This window comes from Nannobrachium achirus (assembly GCF_963921795.1).
Source record: "Nannobrachium achirus genome assembly, chromosome: 15".
In the NCBI taxonomy this organism is placed as follows: domain Eukaryota; kingdom Metazoa; phylum Chordata; class Actinopteri; order Myctophiformes; family Myctophidae; genus Nannobrachium; species Nannobrachium achirus.
The window spans coordinates 33,751,269-33,770,479 of record NC_137822.1 but is presented as its reverse complement, the minus strand read 5'-3'; the positions used below and the strand labels follow the sequence as shown (position 1 = coordinate 33,770,479).

The following is a 19,211-nucleotide window of genomic DNA, read 5'->3' as shown; positions in this document are numbered from 1 at the left end:
ATACAAAAACACATTCAAAACCATCACACCAAAAAAGAAAAAAAGCAATCAGAACACTAAAATAAGACACTATAGCTGCAGTGTTTCCAAATGCAGAATGGTATTTCACATTAAATTTACTGAAACTGGATTGAGTCAGCTACTTATACTTGACCCACAAGGGGGCAGTCAAAGTACGAAACTACACCGGAACTGTTCATACTCAACCTATGGTTCCACACGGACGGAACTAACCGTGGGACCAGTACAAACAACATGGCGTTCACATTCGGCGGCGGTGCGACCAATCCTGCTGCAGGTTTGTGGGCTTTTTATACACGTTTATAAATAAGATCGTCAGTTCATAAAACACACAATGGAGGTACTAATACATAACGAACATGTGCTGTAAGTCTGGTTACTCTGGTAGCCCAGCAAACATGGAAAGTGACTCAGTTTGCGAGGAGTCGCTGTTGTCGCTTTGACGTCTGTCCCGCGGGCCGTTAAATAGTTTAACTCAGGGGTCTTCAACGTTTTCAGGCCAAGGACCCCTTAGTTGAGAGAGAGATGAAGCAAGGACCCCCACAACCTGTTCATAGATTCCTTATAGTTTCATTGTTAGACAGCACAATCATCAGTGTATTTTGGATTCATGTCAATTCATGTCACTTAAACCGTCAATACTTAATAAACTTGACCTTTCACTCTGTACTTAGTCTGCTCTTTTTCCCATCTACACCAAAACTCTTTACCGAAAATAGCAGATCTACAAGCTCACAGTAGACTTGTGAGCTTGTAGATCTTGCTATTTTTGGCTACATTTCTCAGAATATGGACACTAGGGTTCAATGGTTAATGTAAAAAATATATCTATCTATCAATCACTCAAAGATTTGGAGGACCCCCTGTAGTAACACCGAGGACCCCCTAGGGGTCCCGGACCCCCCGTTGAAGACCCCTGGTTTAACCTTTTATGGAGCAGACGAATGTAATCAAATGGGACCGTACCTATGTTCCCCAGGTTCTGTGTTCCCCACTTAACCCCACAAGAAAGGTTCTATGTCCCCCGCTCATCCAAAAATGCAGGAAACATTCATTTCTAATTATTAACAATTCTAAACACACACGGAACATAATGGAGAGAAATTACCAATACTAGTGGGACCCAGCTGCCTATACCTTGATCTTGCCACATGGAGATGCTGGCTTCAGCATTGACAATCCCATCCTGAATGTTAATGCAAATTCAGCCAGAGCTTCTAGTTATTATTATTTAAAAAGTAATTAGTATTTAGCCTACACCCTACAGCTTTGACTCAGATGAATCAACGATTTAAACATAAAACAATAACAAAACAAATATTACATGTGAGGTACAATCTGCACAAACTTGAATTATATTAATATTACATTTAGTACCACCAGCAGTTGATAATCTGTCAGTTTACTTTTCACGAAGAATTCCAGACGATCATCTGCATTTTCTTCATTTACACGTCATTTGCTTTATCCAAGTTGTCATTGACATCTCTCACACACCATGCATTCTCATTTTATTGTAAAGGCACTTCTGGATTTTCATTTGGTTCATTTGGTGCTAAAACCACCACAGCCTCCACAACATTTGGCTTTGGCAGTGCTGCCACCACCACCACCGCTGCCTCCTCAGGATTTGGTAGTAAGTTCATCCGCCAGCTCCGTACAGGGTTCCCATGGTCATGAAATTCCTGGAAATATTTTGAAATTAGAAAAATATTTTTCCAGTACTGGAAAAGTTTGGGAATTGATCAAGGGTCCTGAAAGGTCCTGGAAAAAATAGCTATGCGTTGTCTTTGGTTATTGATTTTGTTAATTTCCAAAAAAAGTTTTGGAAATTAATTGGTAAAAATGTGTGGGAACCCTGTCCATATTCAAAACGGATCCCCAACAACAACACATCCCCAACTCACCCATTTCTGTTGTCAACAAACTGTCAGACATGTCTTCTGCTCTGATTAGAATCAGGACCCAAGAAATGGTCAAGGTCTGTGATACATCATGTGATCAACTAGAGGTTCCCGGGCCTTCGGCCCGCTCACATCTAGAGTCCACGCCCGGGGGGGGGGAACTATTGTGGCGGAAGTATTGTGCCGCAGCGCACGTTTCCGGTTGGACATATTTGACCGCCGGACGCACTGGAGAGAAGTGACTGTTAAGCCTCTGCTATTTCTCTGCAGCAGGCACATGCAAACACAGTGGTGTCAAATTTCACTCTCTCTCTCTCTCGCTTGCCCGCACCCCCTCCCCTGTTGCCTCCTCTCTCTCGTGCTTAGCGAATGAGCGGACGGCATAGGGTTAGGGGCGGTACTCCTTACGTCCTAGACGACTACCTATGAGTTGAAGTCGATGTAAAGGGGGCGTGAAGTGGGATGCGGCTCTTAGAGGAATGTATATATAAGATGCTTGAAAAGTTGATGAATCAAAAGCTAACTAGGGATGGGACAATCTGAAAATGTCATATCACGAATCATTATTATTGTGACAAAAAAAAAAAAAAGCTCTTTACGATATTATCGCGATAATCTAAATATCCCCAACATCCATTATTCTGGGGTGGAACATTTGCCAATAAATAGCCGACCTACAAGCTCACAACACGTCGCAACGCGCTCACAACGTGAGCTTGTAGATCGGCTATCTTTTGGAAGAGATTTGATGGAGTGTATCAACTACGTTATTTCCAGGTCTGTTTTACCAATTATAGAGGGTACAAATGATAAATTACCAATTATAAATGGTACCGGATATATGCAGTTTGGATATAAAAGGTGAATTGATACCAGTGAGTGTGTAAGAGGATGATTTCACAATAAATTTAAATCTTCACGATATGATTACTTTTAGTTTTTTATCAACGATAAACGATATTAACGATTATCTTCCCATCCCTAAAGCTAACATTAAAGGCGGATCCTACAAGCTCACAACGCGGTGCACCCACAACATGTTATGAGCTTGTAGATCTGGGGGACGACACCGTCGCGTGACAGAGCATAAATGACGTCTCCCGGAAGCAATAATACGCAAACTTTACCAATGTCTCAATCAAGTTGTATATTAAGATGAATATGATGCTGGACTGGTATTTGTTATAATTCCATTTGAAAATTCAAATGACTTCCACCTTTTCATTAACTCTCCTACTGCCAGATTATTTATTTATTTATTGGGTCTGGCGCCATCAAAAAGCGGCTTACCTTTGCGACGTTATAGTAGATAGACAGACAGACATTTATTTATTTATTTTTATTTTTTTTGGTTGTGCAATAGTGCACTTTGGTCTGCCAGGCAGCAGAGGGCGGCGTCATGCGAGAATGAATGTGAATTGTCCTGCTATGTGTTGCCGTACATTCAGAGCAGTCACTGGCTACAGAGCCTCCGGGCCAGAGGAAATCAACAAGGAAGTGAATTGTTCTCCGTTGATCTAACGCATAATGGATTTTTTACACCATCACAGCGGAAAATGTGTTTACAGTAAACGGCCGCGCGACCCCTCATCAGCTTACAGTCATCAGACGAACGAACCGAACGAGCGCCGTATTGGCATCGACGTTCTGTAAAAAATGGGGCGAGCGTTATCGTTCAAAGCGTGGGGAGAGTTAATGCAAAAAAAAGAAAAGAAAAAAAAAATTAACCAGGCACTTGCCTGTAAATGATACTTGGTGTCAACCTTTTTTACGATCAGGTTGTATTATTAGCGGTGTCATAATTGGCCTCTTCTATCTATCTGCCAGGTCTTTCAGCCCCTGGCTTTGGGGCTCCTGCCACCACAACTGCAGCAACCACAGGGTTTGGGTTCGGCTCCACCACCACTGGTAAGACATACTGAACAGGAAATGGCTGTCAAATGTTTGTAGCCTAGTTTTTTTGTAATTACTACTAGCGGCAAGCAATTAACGATTCGGTCTTAACCACTTGAACCCTAGCAGCCCTATTCTGACCGTGTCATAAACTCATAGTAGGCGAACATTTGACAAAAATAGGAGAACATTTGCTGAAATAGTAGGTCTACAAGCTCACAATTCATTGCGTTGTGAACTGGCTATCTAGCGAGTGGCTATCTTTGGTGACGAGATTTGGAGGAGAGGGAAATAAGGAGCAGACCAAGGATAGACTCTTATCTGGGCTACAAAGTACTTATAGGGTTTAAGTGGTTAAAGGGATATTTCCCTTTCAAACATGTTTGGGGTCATTTTAACATCTACTCAGGCACCCATCACAGTGATATCAGAGCATGATGACATCATGATGACACATTTTTACGATCTACGGGTTTGCCCATAGACCGTATACATGTCTACATGTGTACACATCTACACACGGACAAGCTGTGATGTTTCTCATGGTAAACTGCGACCTTCGGTCGCAACAGTATCAAATATCTAAAATACTGAATCAAGCAACTTAAAACTCAGTCGGTGCCATATTTAAAGTGGGATGACCTCTTATATTGCCGGTTCGCCAACAAAGGGTTAAAAAAATAGTGTGCACGCTGGTGCACACATTCATGCACAGATCATGCACTATGCATGTGCATGCTTTTCACAGCTTTCAAACAAAAAAATCCGCTTGGAAATCCGTTCAGGCATTCAGGAGAAAGGAGCCCTTATGTTTTCTTCAAATGTAAACAAACATGGCTGCCATGTTTGAAAGATGGGGTTGGTATGGGGGTTAAACATGCAATTTCGCGATCGCGATCATGCCTACCTAGTACACTGTTGGAGGTCCAAAACATTTTTTTTCAAAAAAGAATTTTTCAATTTTTTTTTTTTTTATTTTTTTTTAAAAGACGTTCAGAAGACGTCTGGCAGGGAGGTCCATAGTGAAAAAGACGTTTTAAAGACGTTTTTATCATAGAAAAGGTATGGCAGGGTATGAGTTAACGGAAAAAACGCCGAGTTGACGTTAAAATGACCCCAAACATGTTTGAAAGTGAAATATCCCTTTAAAACCTCTGCTAGAATGTGATGAAAACCCCCTAATGTCTTAACACCTCCCTATAACTTTGTTTTCCCTCTTTTTTGCTGCCTGCCCTCCATTGGCTGCAGGATTTGGGGGGCTGGGAGCTGGGAACACTACGGCTGGTGGGTTTAGTTTTGGCGGGTTTGGCGGGTTAAATGCCAACCCCGGAGCGGTCAGCTTTAATGTGGGGTGCTTTGGTACAGCCACCACTGCTGGCAGCACTGTTTTCAATTTTGGTAATAGCCTGGCTAGCACAGGTAGATGACCTTTTTTAATTGACTAATTAATCAGCACAGTCTGTCTATAAGTGACCTTTTTTCTCCATCCCCCACTTTCACACCTGTGTGTTGTGGTGCCTTTCACATTTTTTACATGAATTATTTATTTTGTATTGTATATCATTTCTTTTTAAACCAGGGGTCTTCAACGTTTTCAGGCCAAGGACCCCTTAGCTGAGAGAGAGAGATGAAGCAGGGACCCCCTCTACATATTGTGTGATGCAGATTTTCATTTCACTGATAGATTCATAGACTTGTTTGACAGCACTGTCATCCGTCTATGTTGGATATGTATTTTCAGACCACCACTTAAATCTTGACCTTTCACTCTGTACTTGGTCTGCTGTTTTGTTTTTTACCTCTACACCAAACCTATTTGCTGAATCTACAAGCTCTGTTGCGAGGCGTTGAGAGCTTGTAGATCTGCTACTGGCTAAAGTTCCCCTCAGAATTAGCACGCGAGGGTTCAAATTGTTCATTTTAAAAGAATGATCCTATCACACAAAAGATCTGGCAGCCTCCCTGTAGTAACTCTGAGGACCCCCTAGGGGTCCCAGACCCCCTGTTGAAGACCCATGTTTTAAACTGTTTAGATTGCATGATGTGACACTGTCAAATCACATTTAGTGTCTTCATAAAAATAATTTAATTTGAATTTATCTGAGGTCTTTCTCGATTAAAGCTCCCTGTGTTGTCATCTCCATTGTAACAAACGAAAGTAGAATGGTGTTTCCCGGTTGGTGTGATCTAGAAGTCCTATTTAAACATATCTAGTTTTGAAGTATTAGCACTAGGCAGTTTATTAATTAGCCCTTCTTACTGCTCTCTTTGTCCCGTTGTCTCATTGTGTGATGTGTTTTTTTAGGTGCTTTCGGTGGCTTTGGGACCACTACTACATCTGCCGCTGCTCCGGGGTCCACGTTCAGCTTTGCTGCTCCCTCCAACACAACAGGTTAGGACAGGGGTCTTCAAGGTTTTCAGGCCAAGGACCCCTTAGCTGAGAGAGACATGAAGCAGGGACCGCCTCTACATATTAGTCCCCCCTGGAATCCGCGATTTATCGCAGAATTTGCGACCACTCGCGGACTTCTCTGTCATTCGCAGACTTTTCTGACGTCCGCGGAATAACGGTCGCGAGTGGCAGCAGAGCGGCGGGAGTAGTTATTACTACTATGGTCTGGCCAGTGGCCACCTCATACAGAGCCTGGGGGAATAGCTTAGCTTCCCTCCTGCTAGCACTGATGCTGGATGGTCCGGTTCCACATTCGTTCCTGACAGAAACTGTGTCCTGAACTATAGTTCCTCTCTATGCCTCTATGGTCCTGGTAATAAATTATGCTAATGCAGAAGAGAATAAATAAATATTACACTCATACTAGGTAGTAGATAGGCTATCCTCTAAAATGTGGTTACTATGGGCAGGGTTTGCATGACAATATAGTCTTTGCAACAGAAAGTAATTATTAAAAACAATAACAATTACAAAAATAATAGATTTAATATTAGATTTCTATTCTCAAAAATGATTATTCAATTATTCTAACCACTAATTACAATTAATTGTAGCTATTTCATGAAGGGTTTTACTTGATTATTAGAACTATATATTTTTTAGCTTGATAACTGGTCATTTTAGGATGTTTTTTAATGTCTGCTGAATCAAGAATTGTTCTCCACAGAATTCCGCAGAATCGGGATGGTTCTCCGAGGAATCAAGAGTTTTTCTCCGCGGATTCCTGGGGGAACTAACATATTGTATAAATGTGTGATGCAGATTTTCACCGATTTCATAGATAGAATCGTAGACTTTTGACAGCACTGTCATCAGTCTATGTTGGATTCATGTTTTTAGTTAATGTGACCTTTCACTCTGTACTTGGTCTGTTCTTATTTTCCACACCAAACCTACTTTCCGGAAATAGCCGATCAACAAGAGTGTAGATCTGCTATTTATGGCTAAAGTTCTCCTCAGAATGGCGATGCGAGGGTTCAAGTTGTTCATTTGTTGTAACTCTGAGGACCTCCTAGGGGTCCCGGACCCCCTGTTGAAGACCCCTGGGTTAGGAGCTTGTGTTTCAATATCCTTACTGTAATCTTTGCAGGAATACATTTATTTTTTGCAATTAATCAATAATATATTATAAGTAATTAATGTAAGCATGTTTTGGCCATCCAATCATTTTACCAAAATGTACGCAGCTTGTCAGCTTCCTTTCCTATTGTTTGCCCCTAAATTGAATTGTTGGAGTCAAAATATGCAATATCTGCAAATATTTCATTGTTATATGAAGGATTGATATTATTGTACCGTATTGTGGTTAAACTTGTGATTTACAACGTGTTGTGAGCTTGTACAAAAAATAAATCCACTCCTAATGACTTGCCCAAAATATGGACACCAGATTTAAAGTGATTCAAAATCAGGACACATCGGCTGCATAATTACCAATATTGTACAATAGCACAATCAGAAAAGTCCAATAATGTCTGATATACTGTATTTACCGGACTGTTAAAACAGTTTGACAGATACCCCATAATCGTATGCTCATTTCTCCTACTGCACAATTACAGTATATGTATTGAAATGGTTATGCTTTAATACCGCCACTAGATGTCCCCCTATCATCTAATATCAGCTGCAAACTTCTGTAAACTGAAGCATACCTCAATAGATTTAAAATGTGCTGTTATTTGTGCTGTTGTCCTCTCTTTTAGGTGGTCTGTTTGGTAACACCCAGAACAAAGGCTTTGGGTTTTCCTCTGGTCTTGGTACCACAACTGCAACTGGGGCCACAGGATTTGGAACCGGACTAGGAAGTACTCTGGGTGGGTTTGGAGGGTTCAATGTGCAGCCAACTCAGCAGCAGCAAGGTGAGAGACTGTTGACAAACACTGTAGTGATTTGTTTAAATTACTAATGAAAAAGTCCTTGGACTCCTTTGGAACTTGGATATGAATTACTGAGGTTTCTGTTGTTTTTTTTTATGCCTTTTTATGCCTTTATTTGATAGGATAGTAGACTGACAGGAAATGGGGAGAGAGATGGGGAATGACATGTGGCAAAGGTTATCCGGATCGGGAATCGAACCGGCGACGCCAGCAGGCATCAAAGCCTAGTATGTGGTATGCGCCTTGACCACTAGGTCAGCGGGCGCCCTTAAAGCGAACATTTGTAACTCAAATCTTGCTTCTGCGGGTCCTTGGAACTAAATATTTTTAGATGGGGGTCCGTGGCCAAATACATATCATTTTGGGGGTCCTTGACATGAAAATGTTTGAGCACCACTGACATAGAAACAGATTTAGAAGGATTTAGAAGACACTTAAAGGATCTGGCCAAAAGATTCAACTAGACTTAAAAAATAGCAGATCTACAAGCTATTGTTTAATAGTTAAAGCATAAAATAATTGGTTTTAATCAGTGTTCCTCAAGCTCTTTGTCCTCATTCCTCATCTCTCCTGCACTACCAAAACAGGAGGCCTGTTCGGCCAGCAGGCCCAGCAGCAGCAGCAGCAGCAGGCTCAGCCCACCCTGTTGTACCAGCAGGTCACCGCCCTGTCGGCCCCCACGCTACTGGGCGACGAGCGTGATGCCATCCTGGCCAAGTGGAACCAGCTGCAGGCCTACTGGGGCACCGGGAAGGGCTACTACAGCAACAACGCCCCGCCTGTCGACCTGACGCTGGAGAATCCCTTCTGCCGGTTCAAGGTCAAAAGAGAACTCTTGTAGATTTTTGTGCTTGTATAGTCTCGCGTGGCCAGAGTCCGTTGACTCCTGCGATTTGCAAATGCTCCCGTCATACAGTCTGGGGCAATCATGTCGTGGCTGATGGGGCAGAAACCTTGTTTCTCCATATTGCGTATTTTTATTTTACATGACGAGGTGTGAGCTTGTAGAGCTGCTATTATCGCTATTTTTGGAGAGAGAAAAAAGTGTGACATGCCCAAAATAGAAATGCCAGTTTGAAAGTATTTTAAGTCTGTGGGTTTTATAACTACATTGGATCCATCAATAACTATATTGGGATCCATTGGAACACAGCTTTCTAGCCAATTCCTGCCAATACCGTTTGTTTTGTATGTCATTTTAAAAATGATTTAAACTAGTGAAAATAGCTGATCTACAAGCACACAACTCCTCGAGGTGTGAGAAGTTGTGTGCTTATAGATTGGCTATTTTCACTAGTTTTGTAAACAGTCTTGTATGATGAAGCAGGGCTTTTACTGGGTTAGGGTTAGGATTAGGAACCCTAAAAACTGGAAACTTGGAGATACAAGGTTTCTGCCCGACAGTGACTATATGGTTTCTGCCAAACAGGGACGGTATTTCTTGACTTCTGTGCTCCAATATGTTTGTGTTAATGCTTCTTGCCGTGATTAAACCCCATTCCACTGCACCCGGTGTCTCCTAGGCTGTGGGTTACAGCTGCATCCCTGGCAGTAAAGACGAAGATGGCTTGGTGCTTTTGGCCCTGAATAAGAAGGAGGCCGATGTGCGCTCGATGCAGCAGCAGCTGGTGGAGTCTCTCCATAAGGTTCTGGGAAGCAACCAGACCCTCACTGTCAACGTGGAGGGTGTGAAAGCACTGCCCGATGACCAGTACGTTTCTATAGCATGTTAAGTTCAACCATTTAGACCGGGAAACACATTATTATGCATTATGCATTGAATATATCTTTTTTTTAAAGCAAACATTTGTAACTCAAATATTTGCTTCTGAGGGGGTTCCTGATACATGATATTTCGAGATGGGGGTCGGCGGGCAAATACATATTAATCTAGGGGTCCTTGACATGAAAAGCTTTGATAACCACTGACATAGAAACATGACGTTTTTCAAAAACCTCAGAAGGTCTTTTTAAGTAACAAAACTACAACATTACGTCATTACTCGCGGTGAAGAGCAATCCACCTCGAACCCCGACACATCTCTCTGTTTTTACTTTCAGACAGATCGGCCCATCACCCCGTTCACTGATTGGTCGATCTAGACCAGTCAGTCACAGTGATAGGACTTCACCGTGACTGACTATGATGGTCTCCACTTGTTTTCTCACTTAAGGTGGATAGCTTATCACCTAAAATTTGCGGTGATAGGCCCTATCACTGCAGACTCTGATAAGGGCTTTATACATTTATAGAATCAGGTCAAAATATTCAAAGACTTGCACAAATTTTCAAGATAAAAAAAAAATAGCAGATCTACAAGCTTGCAGCGTGCGCTGTGAGCTTGTATATCTATTTTTTTTTATAGTTAAAGCATAAAATACTGGTTAAAGTGGTTCAAATCTAGAGTTCCACGGAAGCGTTCCAGTTCTAAACATTACACACTTTGCCTATACTGACGGAGGTCCAGCTGTGCTAATATTTACAGTCTTTCCATCTCCATCTCTAGGGCGGTCACAGTTATTACATAATCGTCTAATCGTTAGGCCTGGGGCGGTATCGACATTTTGTTACCGCGATTACCGTCTTCCCATTTACCGCCGGTATTGCGGTAATACCACCCCCGTATCTATTAATTAAGGTTCGACGATAAGCCAAAATATTGCAATCATCTTCCCAAAAGTCGCCTCTCCACAGCCTGACTGCCCGAGTTATACTTCTCCGTACAGCACAGCGGGTCTGCTTTGAAAGGAGCAGATCTACAAGCTCACAACACATCGCATCCGCGACGCGTTCTGAGTTTTTATATCTATGCACTGTCGGGTTACCATAGTAATGTAGGCTAGCTACTTGGGCTTTTCAGACACAAACAGTGTGTGAACAAACCAGAAGAGGACGGGTAGTCAGATCGTGTACAGTGATTCTGTAAACTCACGTCACGTCTCAACTCTCAAATCGCAGTGATTGAGTGCTGCTATATACAGGTTTTAGTTACAAGACTTGACAGAAAAGGTTATAAAATCGCCGACGCGCCGCCGGACGGGGCACAACGCGCGACACAGTGGAAAAAGTAAAATAGTTTCATTTTCGGTTTTAGTCCACGCGGCCCGCGCTCCGCTCGTAATCCGTATGAATAAAAAATAAACTGCCACAACACAAGGTATGTATTCTATTAACATACTTGTGTCGTACTCGTGTGGATTACAGAGAAAGTTTACGATGCTCCGTGCTGCTACGAGGCTGCTGCTGCCCTGTCTGTGCAGGTCTGTCTGACTGTGTCGAGTGACGTATCACGTATGTGGCTTCCAAACATGTGGTACACGGCCCAGAGCAGAGCGGCATGGAGCGCATGCGGTCCTCGCTTCTCCCCTGTTTTAAAACTTGCTTGTTTTCCATAAAAAAATAGACTTTTTTTTGTCTTTTTTTACCGCGGTAAGCACGGCGGTACGGCGGTTACCGACTCCGACCCTACTAATCGTGATTATTTGACATTATCGCAATTATTTTGTCATAATCGTCATAATCGTGAATGTTGAAAAATGTCAGAAATAGTGGAAATAGCAGATCTACAAGCTCACAACGCGTCACGTCGCGACGCGTTGAGAGCTTGTAGATCGGCTATTTCCACTATCAATGTTATTTTTTAAGTAGTAAGTTGTCAAAAATGTCAGTAATGTATTTGTATATTTAGCTTATGTGTCATATCTACCATATGCAACTTCAAAGCCTAAAAGCCAAACAGAAATGTAATTATCAACGACAAATACACAATTAAATCGTTGATCGCCAATTATTTGAGTGACAATTAAATCGTCATGTAAAATGTCATATCGTGACAGCCCTATCCATCTCTTTGCACTCAGGACAGAGGTGATCATTTATGTGGTGGAACGCTCCCCTAACGGCACGTCCAAGCGCATCCCAGCCTCCACCCTCTTCAGCTACGTGGAGCAGGCCAACATCAAGGCGGCGCTCTCACAGCTCGGGGTGCTCATGAGTGTCACGCGCACCGAGCTGTCCCCAGCCCAGCTCAAACAGATCATGCAAAATGCCCCTGCAGGTAAGCTTGTGCGTGTGTGCGTGTGTGCGTGCGTGCGTGCGTGCGTGTGTCATTCGTTTGATGTCCTCACAAGTATAGTAATACAAACGTGTGTGTTTGTATGTCCTGTTTTATGCACTCATCATACAGTGCAGTTGCATCTAGGGCTGTCACGATTATGACATTTTAAATGACCTTGAACCGGCAATTGTCACACAAATAATTGCGATAATAAATAAATAAATGTGTCCGTTCTGCCTATCACAAGTATGACGAGTTGTCATTATGCTGTAATCGCTATAAAACAATTAAAGTATGGGGCACCCGCTGGCCTATTGGTCAAGGCGCATACCACATACTAGGCCATGATGCCTGCTGGCGTCGCCGGTTCGATTCCCGATCCGGACGACCTTTGCCACATGTCATTCCCCATTTCTCTCCCCATTTCCTGTCAGTCCACTATCCTATCAAATAAAGGCATAAAAAGCCCCAAAACAAATCAAAAAAATAAAACAATTAAAGTATGATCGCTGATCGCCAATGACCTATGCCCTGTATATATAAAGAAATGACTGACATATTTATAAACGTTATACTTTAGAAAGAACGTTGATAGTGTCGAATCGCGACGTGTTGTGAGCTTGTAGATCAGCTATTTCCACTATTTTTGAAAATGTTTGAAAATATATGAACATTCTCCAACATCTCTAAACGATTATGACAAAATAATTGCGTACTGATGTAATTATGAGCATGAGAATAACTGTGCGGTTTGTGTCTCCTTCCCAGGTGTAGACCCTATCATTTGGGAACAGGCCAAGGTCGACAACCCTGACCCTGAGAAGTAAGTTGGGAGTGATTTACCCATTTAGGCCTAAACACAATATGACGCAATATTTTATGCTTTAAATATCAAAAAATAGCAGATATACAAGCTTGTAGATCTGCTATGTTTGAAAAATCGTGAAAATTAGAATTTTTACCCGATTCTATAAGTGTCTTTTGAATCCTTCCAAAGTTTTTTTGAAAAACCTATGTGTTGTCTATGTCAGCAATCTGGCCAGCCATCGTCAAAGAAAAGGTCCTTTTCACTTCAACTGGAGCTCAGTTAGTCTGTTCTTGAGACACTACTATGTCAGTGGTTCTCAAACTTTTTTATGTGAAGGACCCCCAAAATTATATGTATTTGGCCACGGACCCCCATTCAACATATTTAGTTCCAGGGACCACCCAGAAGCAAAATTTGAGTTACAAACGTTCGCTTTGAAAATACATATATTCAAAGATTTGCACACATTTTCACGACTTTTAAAAAAATAGCAGATCTACAAGCTCGCAGCGTGGCACTCGGTGCCGCGCTGTGAGCTTGTATATCTGCTATTTTTCACTGGTTAAAGCATTCAATAATTCTAGGCCTAAATGGGTTAAGGCAATCCCAAACTAGGCAATGCACCCTCTTCTACATGATCCCAACCTAGTTGACGCACCCCCCATGCCTGACACCTCTTATGCCAATGACTGACATAGCACGTCACTTCATGCCACACTATGAGCTTGTAGATCTGCTGTTTTTTGAAAAATCTTGAAAATGTGTGCAAATCTTTGAATATTTATAGTTTTTTTATTTAATTTTGGGGGTCCTTGACATGAAAAGGTTTGAGAACCACTGATCGTTTTTTAGGATTTATAGAAGGTATTTGTCTTATAAGGCATCAGCCTTAGGTCTTAATAGCTATGTTTAACAGATTCAGCCACACTTTAATGGCATGTCTTGTCTTCTCCAGACTGATCCCAGTGCCCATGGTGGGTTTTAAAGAGCTGCTGCGCAGATTGAAGATCCAGGAACAGATGACCAAACAGCACCAGGCCAGAGTGGATGTGAGTGCTATTTAGAGCCTGACCGATATATCGGATTATCGGCCGAAACATTTAATGAGATCGGTATCTGTAATTATGCAGCCATTGTGTCCCAAAGTTTTACCACTCTCTTTTTAATGTCCCATTTACTCCCTCCCTCCCTTCCTTCCTCACAGATGATTTCAAATGACATCAGTGAACTGCAAAAGAACCAGGCTACCACAGTGGCCAAGATCGCTCAGTACAAGAGGAAGCTGATGGACCTTTCTCACAGGGTTCTACAAGTAAAGTCCCCCAGTTTCATTCCATAGACCTGACGTTTTCAAAGTGGGTGACAGGGCACCCTGGGGTGCCGCAACGGCAGTCCAGGGGTGCCGCGAGATAATTTGATAATTTGGAATTTATTTGGACACTTGAAAAAATATTTAGTATAATTTTAAACTTGACGTACAAAGTTATTTTCAGTCAGTTTTAACCAAAATGGCTATATCTCAACGTTTTTCTCGCAACATAATCACTAAAATATTGTCACTGTCGGGCAGAAACCTTGTATCTCTAAGTTTCAAATGTGTACGTCTTTTGGTAAAGCAAAGCCCTGCTTCATACAAGACTGTCGCACAAAACTAGTGAAAACAGCCGATCTACAAGCACGCAACACCTCGCGATGCTTGTAGATCTACTGTTTTCACTAGTTTAGTACATTTTATAGATGATAAATACAAAACGAACGGTTTTGGACATACAAGGTTTCCACCTGACAACGGCGATATGCTATAAATATAAGGTGCTGGGAGTGAAAATTATAATGTAAGGGTGCCTCGGATTAAAAAAACATATTTATGGGGTGCCCTGAGACAAAAAAGTTTGAAAACCCCTGCCATAGACAAAGACATTGGCTGTAATCAGTACAGCCTGATTCTTTTTGGCGCACGACAGAGGTGCACAACATTATGGGCAGGCTTATGTCAAACACTTTTAATTCTTTCCATGCCTCTGTGTCTCTGTGTGTTCCTGCTAGGTGCTGATCAAGCAGGAGATCCAGAGAAAGAGCGGCTATGCCATTCAGGTGGACGAGGAGCACCTCAGGGTGCAGTTGGACACCATTCAGTCAGAGCTCAACGCTCCGACACAATTTAAGGTAAATAAACTGTTCATTTATATACTGTAGCACCTCCTTTATCCAAAGCCCTTTACAATGTGCACAACATTCTTATGCACATTCACACACAGACGGCAGAGGAAAGCATGTAAGGTACCAACCAGCCTGCTCATCAGCAGCAGTTAGGGGTTCCGTGTCTTAATGTTGGGCAGTAACGAGTTACTTGAATATATATATATATATATATATATATATATATATATATATAACCCTAACCCCCAAATGATTTTGGGGGGTCCCCAGAGGATTGGCTTAATGTGCAACATTGTTTTCTCACTCAACAGTAAACAAACCAACATAAAGTTTAATTGTATAGCACATTTCTAAAGTGCCAATTTAAGGACCTTTTAATACTTCTGAAATAACACATTAAACATTGGCCAAATTGTCAAATATTAGAGACAGACATTTTGAAAATAGTCGATCTACAGGCTCACAACGCCTCGTAACGCGAGGCATTGGGGAGCTGGGGAATCAGTTTAAATGACTGTGGATAAGAATCAGGAAAAGTAGCAAGGTCGTTTTAGTTTTGGTTTGTATTGCTGACTAAAACGTTAAATGTCAAATGTTTGTTTCTTCTGCAGGGCCGGTTGAACGAGCTGATGTCCCAAATCAGAATGCAGAACCATTTCGGGGCGGTGAGATCAGAGGAACGCTACAGCGTCGACGCAGATCTTCTCCGAGAAATCAAACAAGTGAGAGATGTGCCTTGTCTCTTTAATGAGAGGTCTTCAGCTAATAGTACATGCATGTGCTCTGTTTTGTTGTGGTGTGGTCTGAAATAGGGATGGGACGATAATCGTCATTATCGTGATTAAAAAACACTCACAATAATCGTATCCTGGAGATTTAAATTTATCGTGAAATTATCCTCCGTCATGGACTGAGATCAATTCACCTTTTATTTGCTGAGCCGCATACCCGGTAACATTTAAACCCTCTATAATTGGTCAATCAGACTTTTTTTACACTCTCTACCAAATCCCTTTGCCAAAATATTGCCTATCTACAAGCTCACAACGCATTGCAACTGTCAGCTTGTAGATCTGCTATTTTTGGCGAATGTTCCACCACAGGATAATGGATGTTGGGGATATTTTGATTATCGCGATAATATCGTAAATGGCAATTTATTTTGTCGCAGTAATCGTGACATGACTTTTTCATATCGTCCCATCCATAGTTTTGTGGTGTCTTGAAAGCTTTAACATTTTTAACTCTTTTACCGCTTCGGCTGTTCCCGTTCGCCCCAATTTTGAACCCAGCTCGTTGCCAATATGGCCGCTCGTTCTTTTACCTTGTCTGATGACTGTAAGCTGATGAGAGGTCGCGCGGGTGTGTACAGTAAAAACATATCCCGTAACGCTGCTTTCAAATCTCCACCACACATAAACATCAATGATGTCCAATTCACTTCCTGGCTGTTCTCTGTGGACCTGAGCTAGATTATGCATTTCTATGCTCTGAACGACGGCAAGCGGAGCGGCCCAATTCACACCTTCTTTGCATAAGGCTGCCCTCTGCCGCCAGATTGGCTTAAGTACACATAAAAATAAATCGTTTGCAAATAATGAATATATCTTTTTCTATAACATCGCAAAGGTAAGCTGCTTTTTGCTGGCACCAGCCCCAATAAATAAATAATAAATCTGGCAGTAGAACTGTTAAGGCTTTGGGCATTTACCCACTGTGGGCGTGACAAATACAGTAAATGCAACAACTATTTATACAGTTGATGCCTCATTCTACAGGTTGATGCTCAGGAGCTCAGAAAGATTAACCAAAACATTATGAAGTATCATTCGCGTTCTGGGTGAATGTACACAAAGAAAAAATTGTTTGAAAAAATGTCTTTTGCAGCTAATTAACCTCACGGAAAGAAAACATCCCCGGTATGTAAGGTTCTTAGGTTATTAAAATGTTTTTGTAAATGAATACTTAGGGTTAGGGTTAGGGTTGTCATGCTGCGGTTTCAGGCAAAAGCATAATAAACGATCCGATTCACAAGCTGACAACGCATCGCGACGCGTCCGCTTGTAAATCGCCTATTTTTGCATTAAAAAAAGTAAAAGTTCAAGTGGATAAGTGTCTGTGGGTTTTTATGAATATTGAATCAATTTACAATTTAGGCATTTAGCAGACGCTCTTAATCCAGAGCGATTTACAATAAGCAGGGTAATACATCAATACAATAAGCAAGCTAATTTGTCAATACATCAATAACAATACAACAAATAGGAATATCAATCTAGAAATGCTATCTAGCTTTCATGTATGGTCATCGAGAGTAGGCGAGTGCTACAGTAAGTGCTATGGGTTTAGGTGGAGTCTGAATCAATGAAACGTATTTACACAAGCTTGTGACTAAACGATAACTCTGTTATCCTTCCCCACACAGCACCTGAAACAGCAGCAGGAGGGTCTGAGTCACCTGATCAATGTCATCAAAGACGACCTGGAGGACATAAAGCTCATTGAACATGGTCTAAATGACAGTGGGCACATGAGGGGGGGGATGCTCAGCTGAACACCATAATGCCTACATTTATAATCAATCTTACGACTGTGTCCATAGCTGGAATTGGCACATCTACAAGCTCACTGTGCGTTGCGATGCGATTCCTCTGTGATTTGACGTGCTGTGAGCTTGTAGGTCGGCTACTTTCGACATGAATCGTGTGGAACCAATTCACTTCAGGCCACACCCCAAGACCCCATACATCAACATACATTCACTCCCATCTCATTGGAAATGTCATTGGCGGAAGGTTTCTAAACTGTCCAGAGCGAGCATATGAAGATGAGGTTGAAAATGTGTGACTTGATCCTTTTTTAAGGGAACTGAACTCGTGCTAACAGCATTTCTGAAAACAATACGTTGATTTTAGAATCCATCAGATGAATAAAATCTAAATCAGCATACATATAGGTCTATAGTGTCCTTTAGGAAATATCTATGTTAAAGGGGAAGACCACCCATTTTCAATATTGAACTATTTACTGCTACTGATTTTGGGGTTTGTCTTGTAAAGTACAACTTGACATCACACCGTTGTACTTTACAATACAAACCCCAAAATCAATCATCCAGTTCTAGGCAACACAGAAGGGGGGGGAACTTTTTTTCTATTTCCACACAACTCCTCTAAGGTATATTAATGACATGGTTCAATATTGAAAATGGGTGGTCTTCCCCATTAAGTAGATTTAGTTTTTGACTTTTTTATTAAACACATTTTCCACTTTCTGTACTCGCATATCTTTAAGATTTGGGTAATTGGTTTATGTATTCTGGGATGGCAGAATGGCTAGTTGAATAAGTCATCAGCTATTACTTTTTTGAAAATATAACTATGGATGTAAACAGTTTGTGTGTTAACGTGATGTGACAAGTCCAGCATTGTTTTATAATAAAACATATTAAAGTGAATCGGTTCCTGAAGTGAATGTCATTCTTCATGAACACAGGCAATACATCTGCACCTGTTTTTAAATGTTTAACTTAACCGAGGTCATCAATATGTCCTTACACAGACACATGAAGACTAGAAGTTGTCTGTGGCAAATGTTATATACTGTATATATTTTTCTTTTTTTCCACAACATCATATTGTTCTTATACTGTATGTTCTTATTTTGATTAAAATACCCAATCTCCAGGTTTTCTTCATAATATGTATGTCTAACTATTAATTTACCGAATGTCTGTTCGGTGTTTGACCGTCTGTCGGCATGCTGACATCACTGATACTAAACTGTGTCACCACCATGGTAACAAAGCCCAACTGACATCACTGACTGACATAATTATAAATAATTAATAATAATTGTATTTATTAGTCAGACACATTGCTGTGATTGAAATTTGTTCTCCGCTTTTGACCCATCTCTTGGAGCGGTGAGCTGCAGCCGTGCCGCGCTCGGGAATCAGTAATGGTGATCACTACAGTGCCCAAATTTGGAGATGACATCACAGACTGGCCTAGACATGGAACACCATATATGGGA

General features: G+C 41.5%; 1 protein-coding gene across 2 annotated transcripts; it reads left to right on the top strand.

Annotated features, from left to right (window-relative positions):
* Positions 1 to 254: 254 nt before the first annotated feature.
* Positions 255 to 18,676, top strand: nup54 (nucleoporin 54; the record flags this gene model as incomplete). Of its 2 annotated transcripts, XM_080743068.1 has the most annotated exons (14): positions 256 to 298; positions 1,544 to 1,657; positions 3,753 to 3,833; positions 6,124 to 6,210; positions 7,977 to 8,132; positions 8,738 to 8,970; positions 9,674 to 9,861; positions 12,012 to 12,208; positions 12,977 to 13,031; positions 13,972 to 14,065; positions 14,221 to 14,328; positions 15,063 to 15,182; positions 15,788 to 15,898; positions 17,602 to 18,676. In XM_080743068.1, the coding sequence occupies 14 exons, from the start codon at positions 256 to 258 to the stop codon at positions 17,728 to 17,730; spliced, it is 1,716 nt and encodes a 571-aa protein (XP_080599194.1). In that variant the 3' UTR covers positions 17,731 to 18,676. The 2 variants fall into 2 exon arrangements, with proteins under 2 accessions (XP_080599195.1, XP_080599194.1); XM_080743069.1 differs by lacking the exon at positions 1,544 to 1,657 and having other exon boundaries at positions 255 to 298.
* Positions 18,677 to 19,211: the final 535 nt, after the last annotated feature.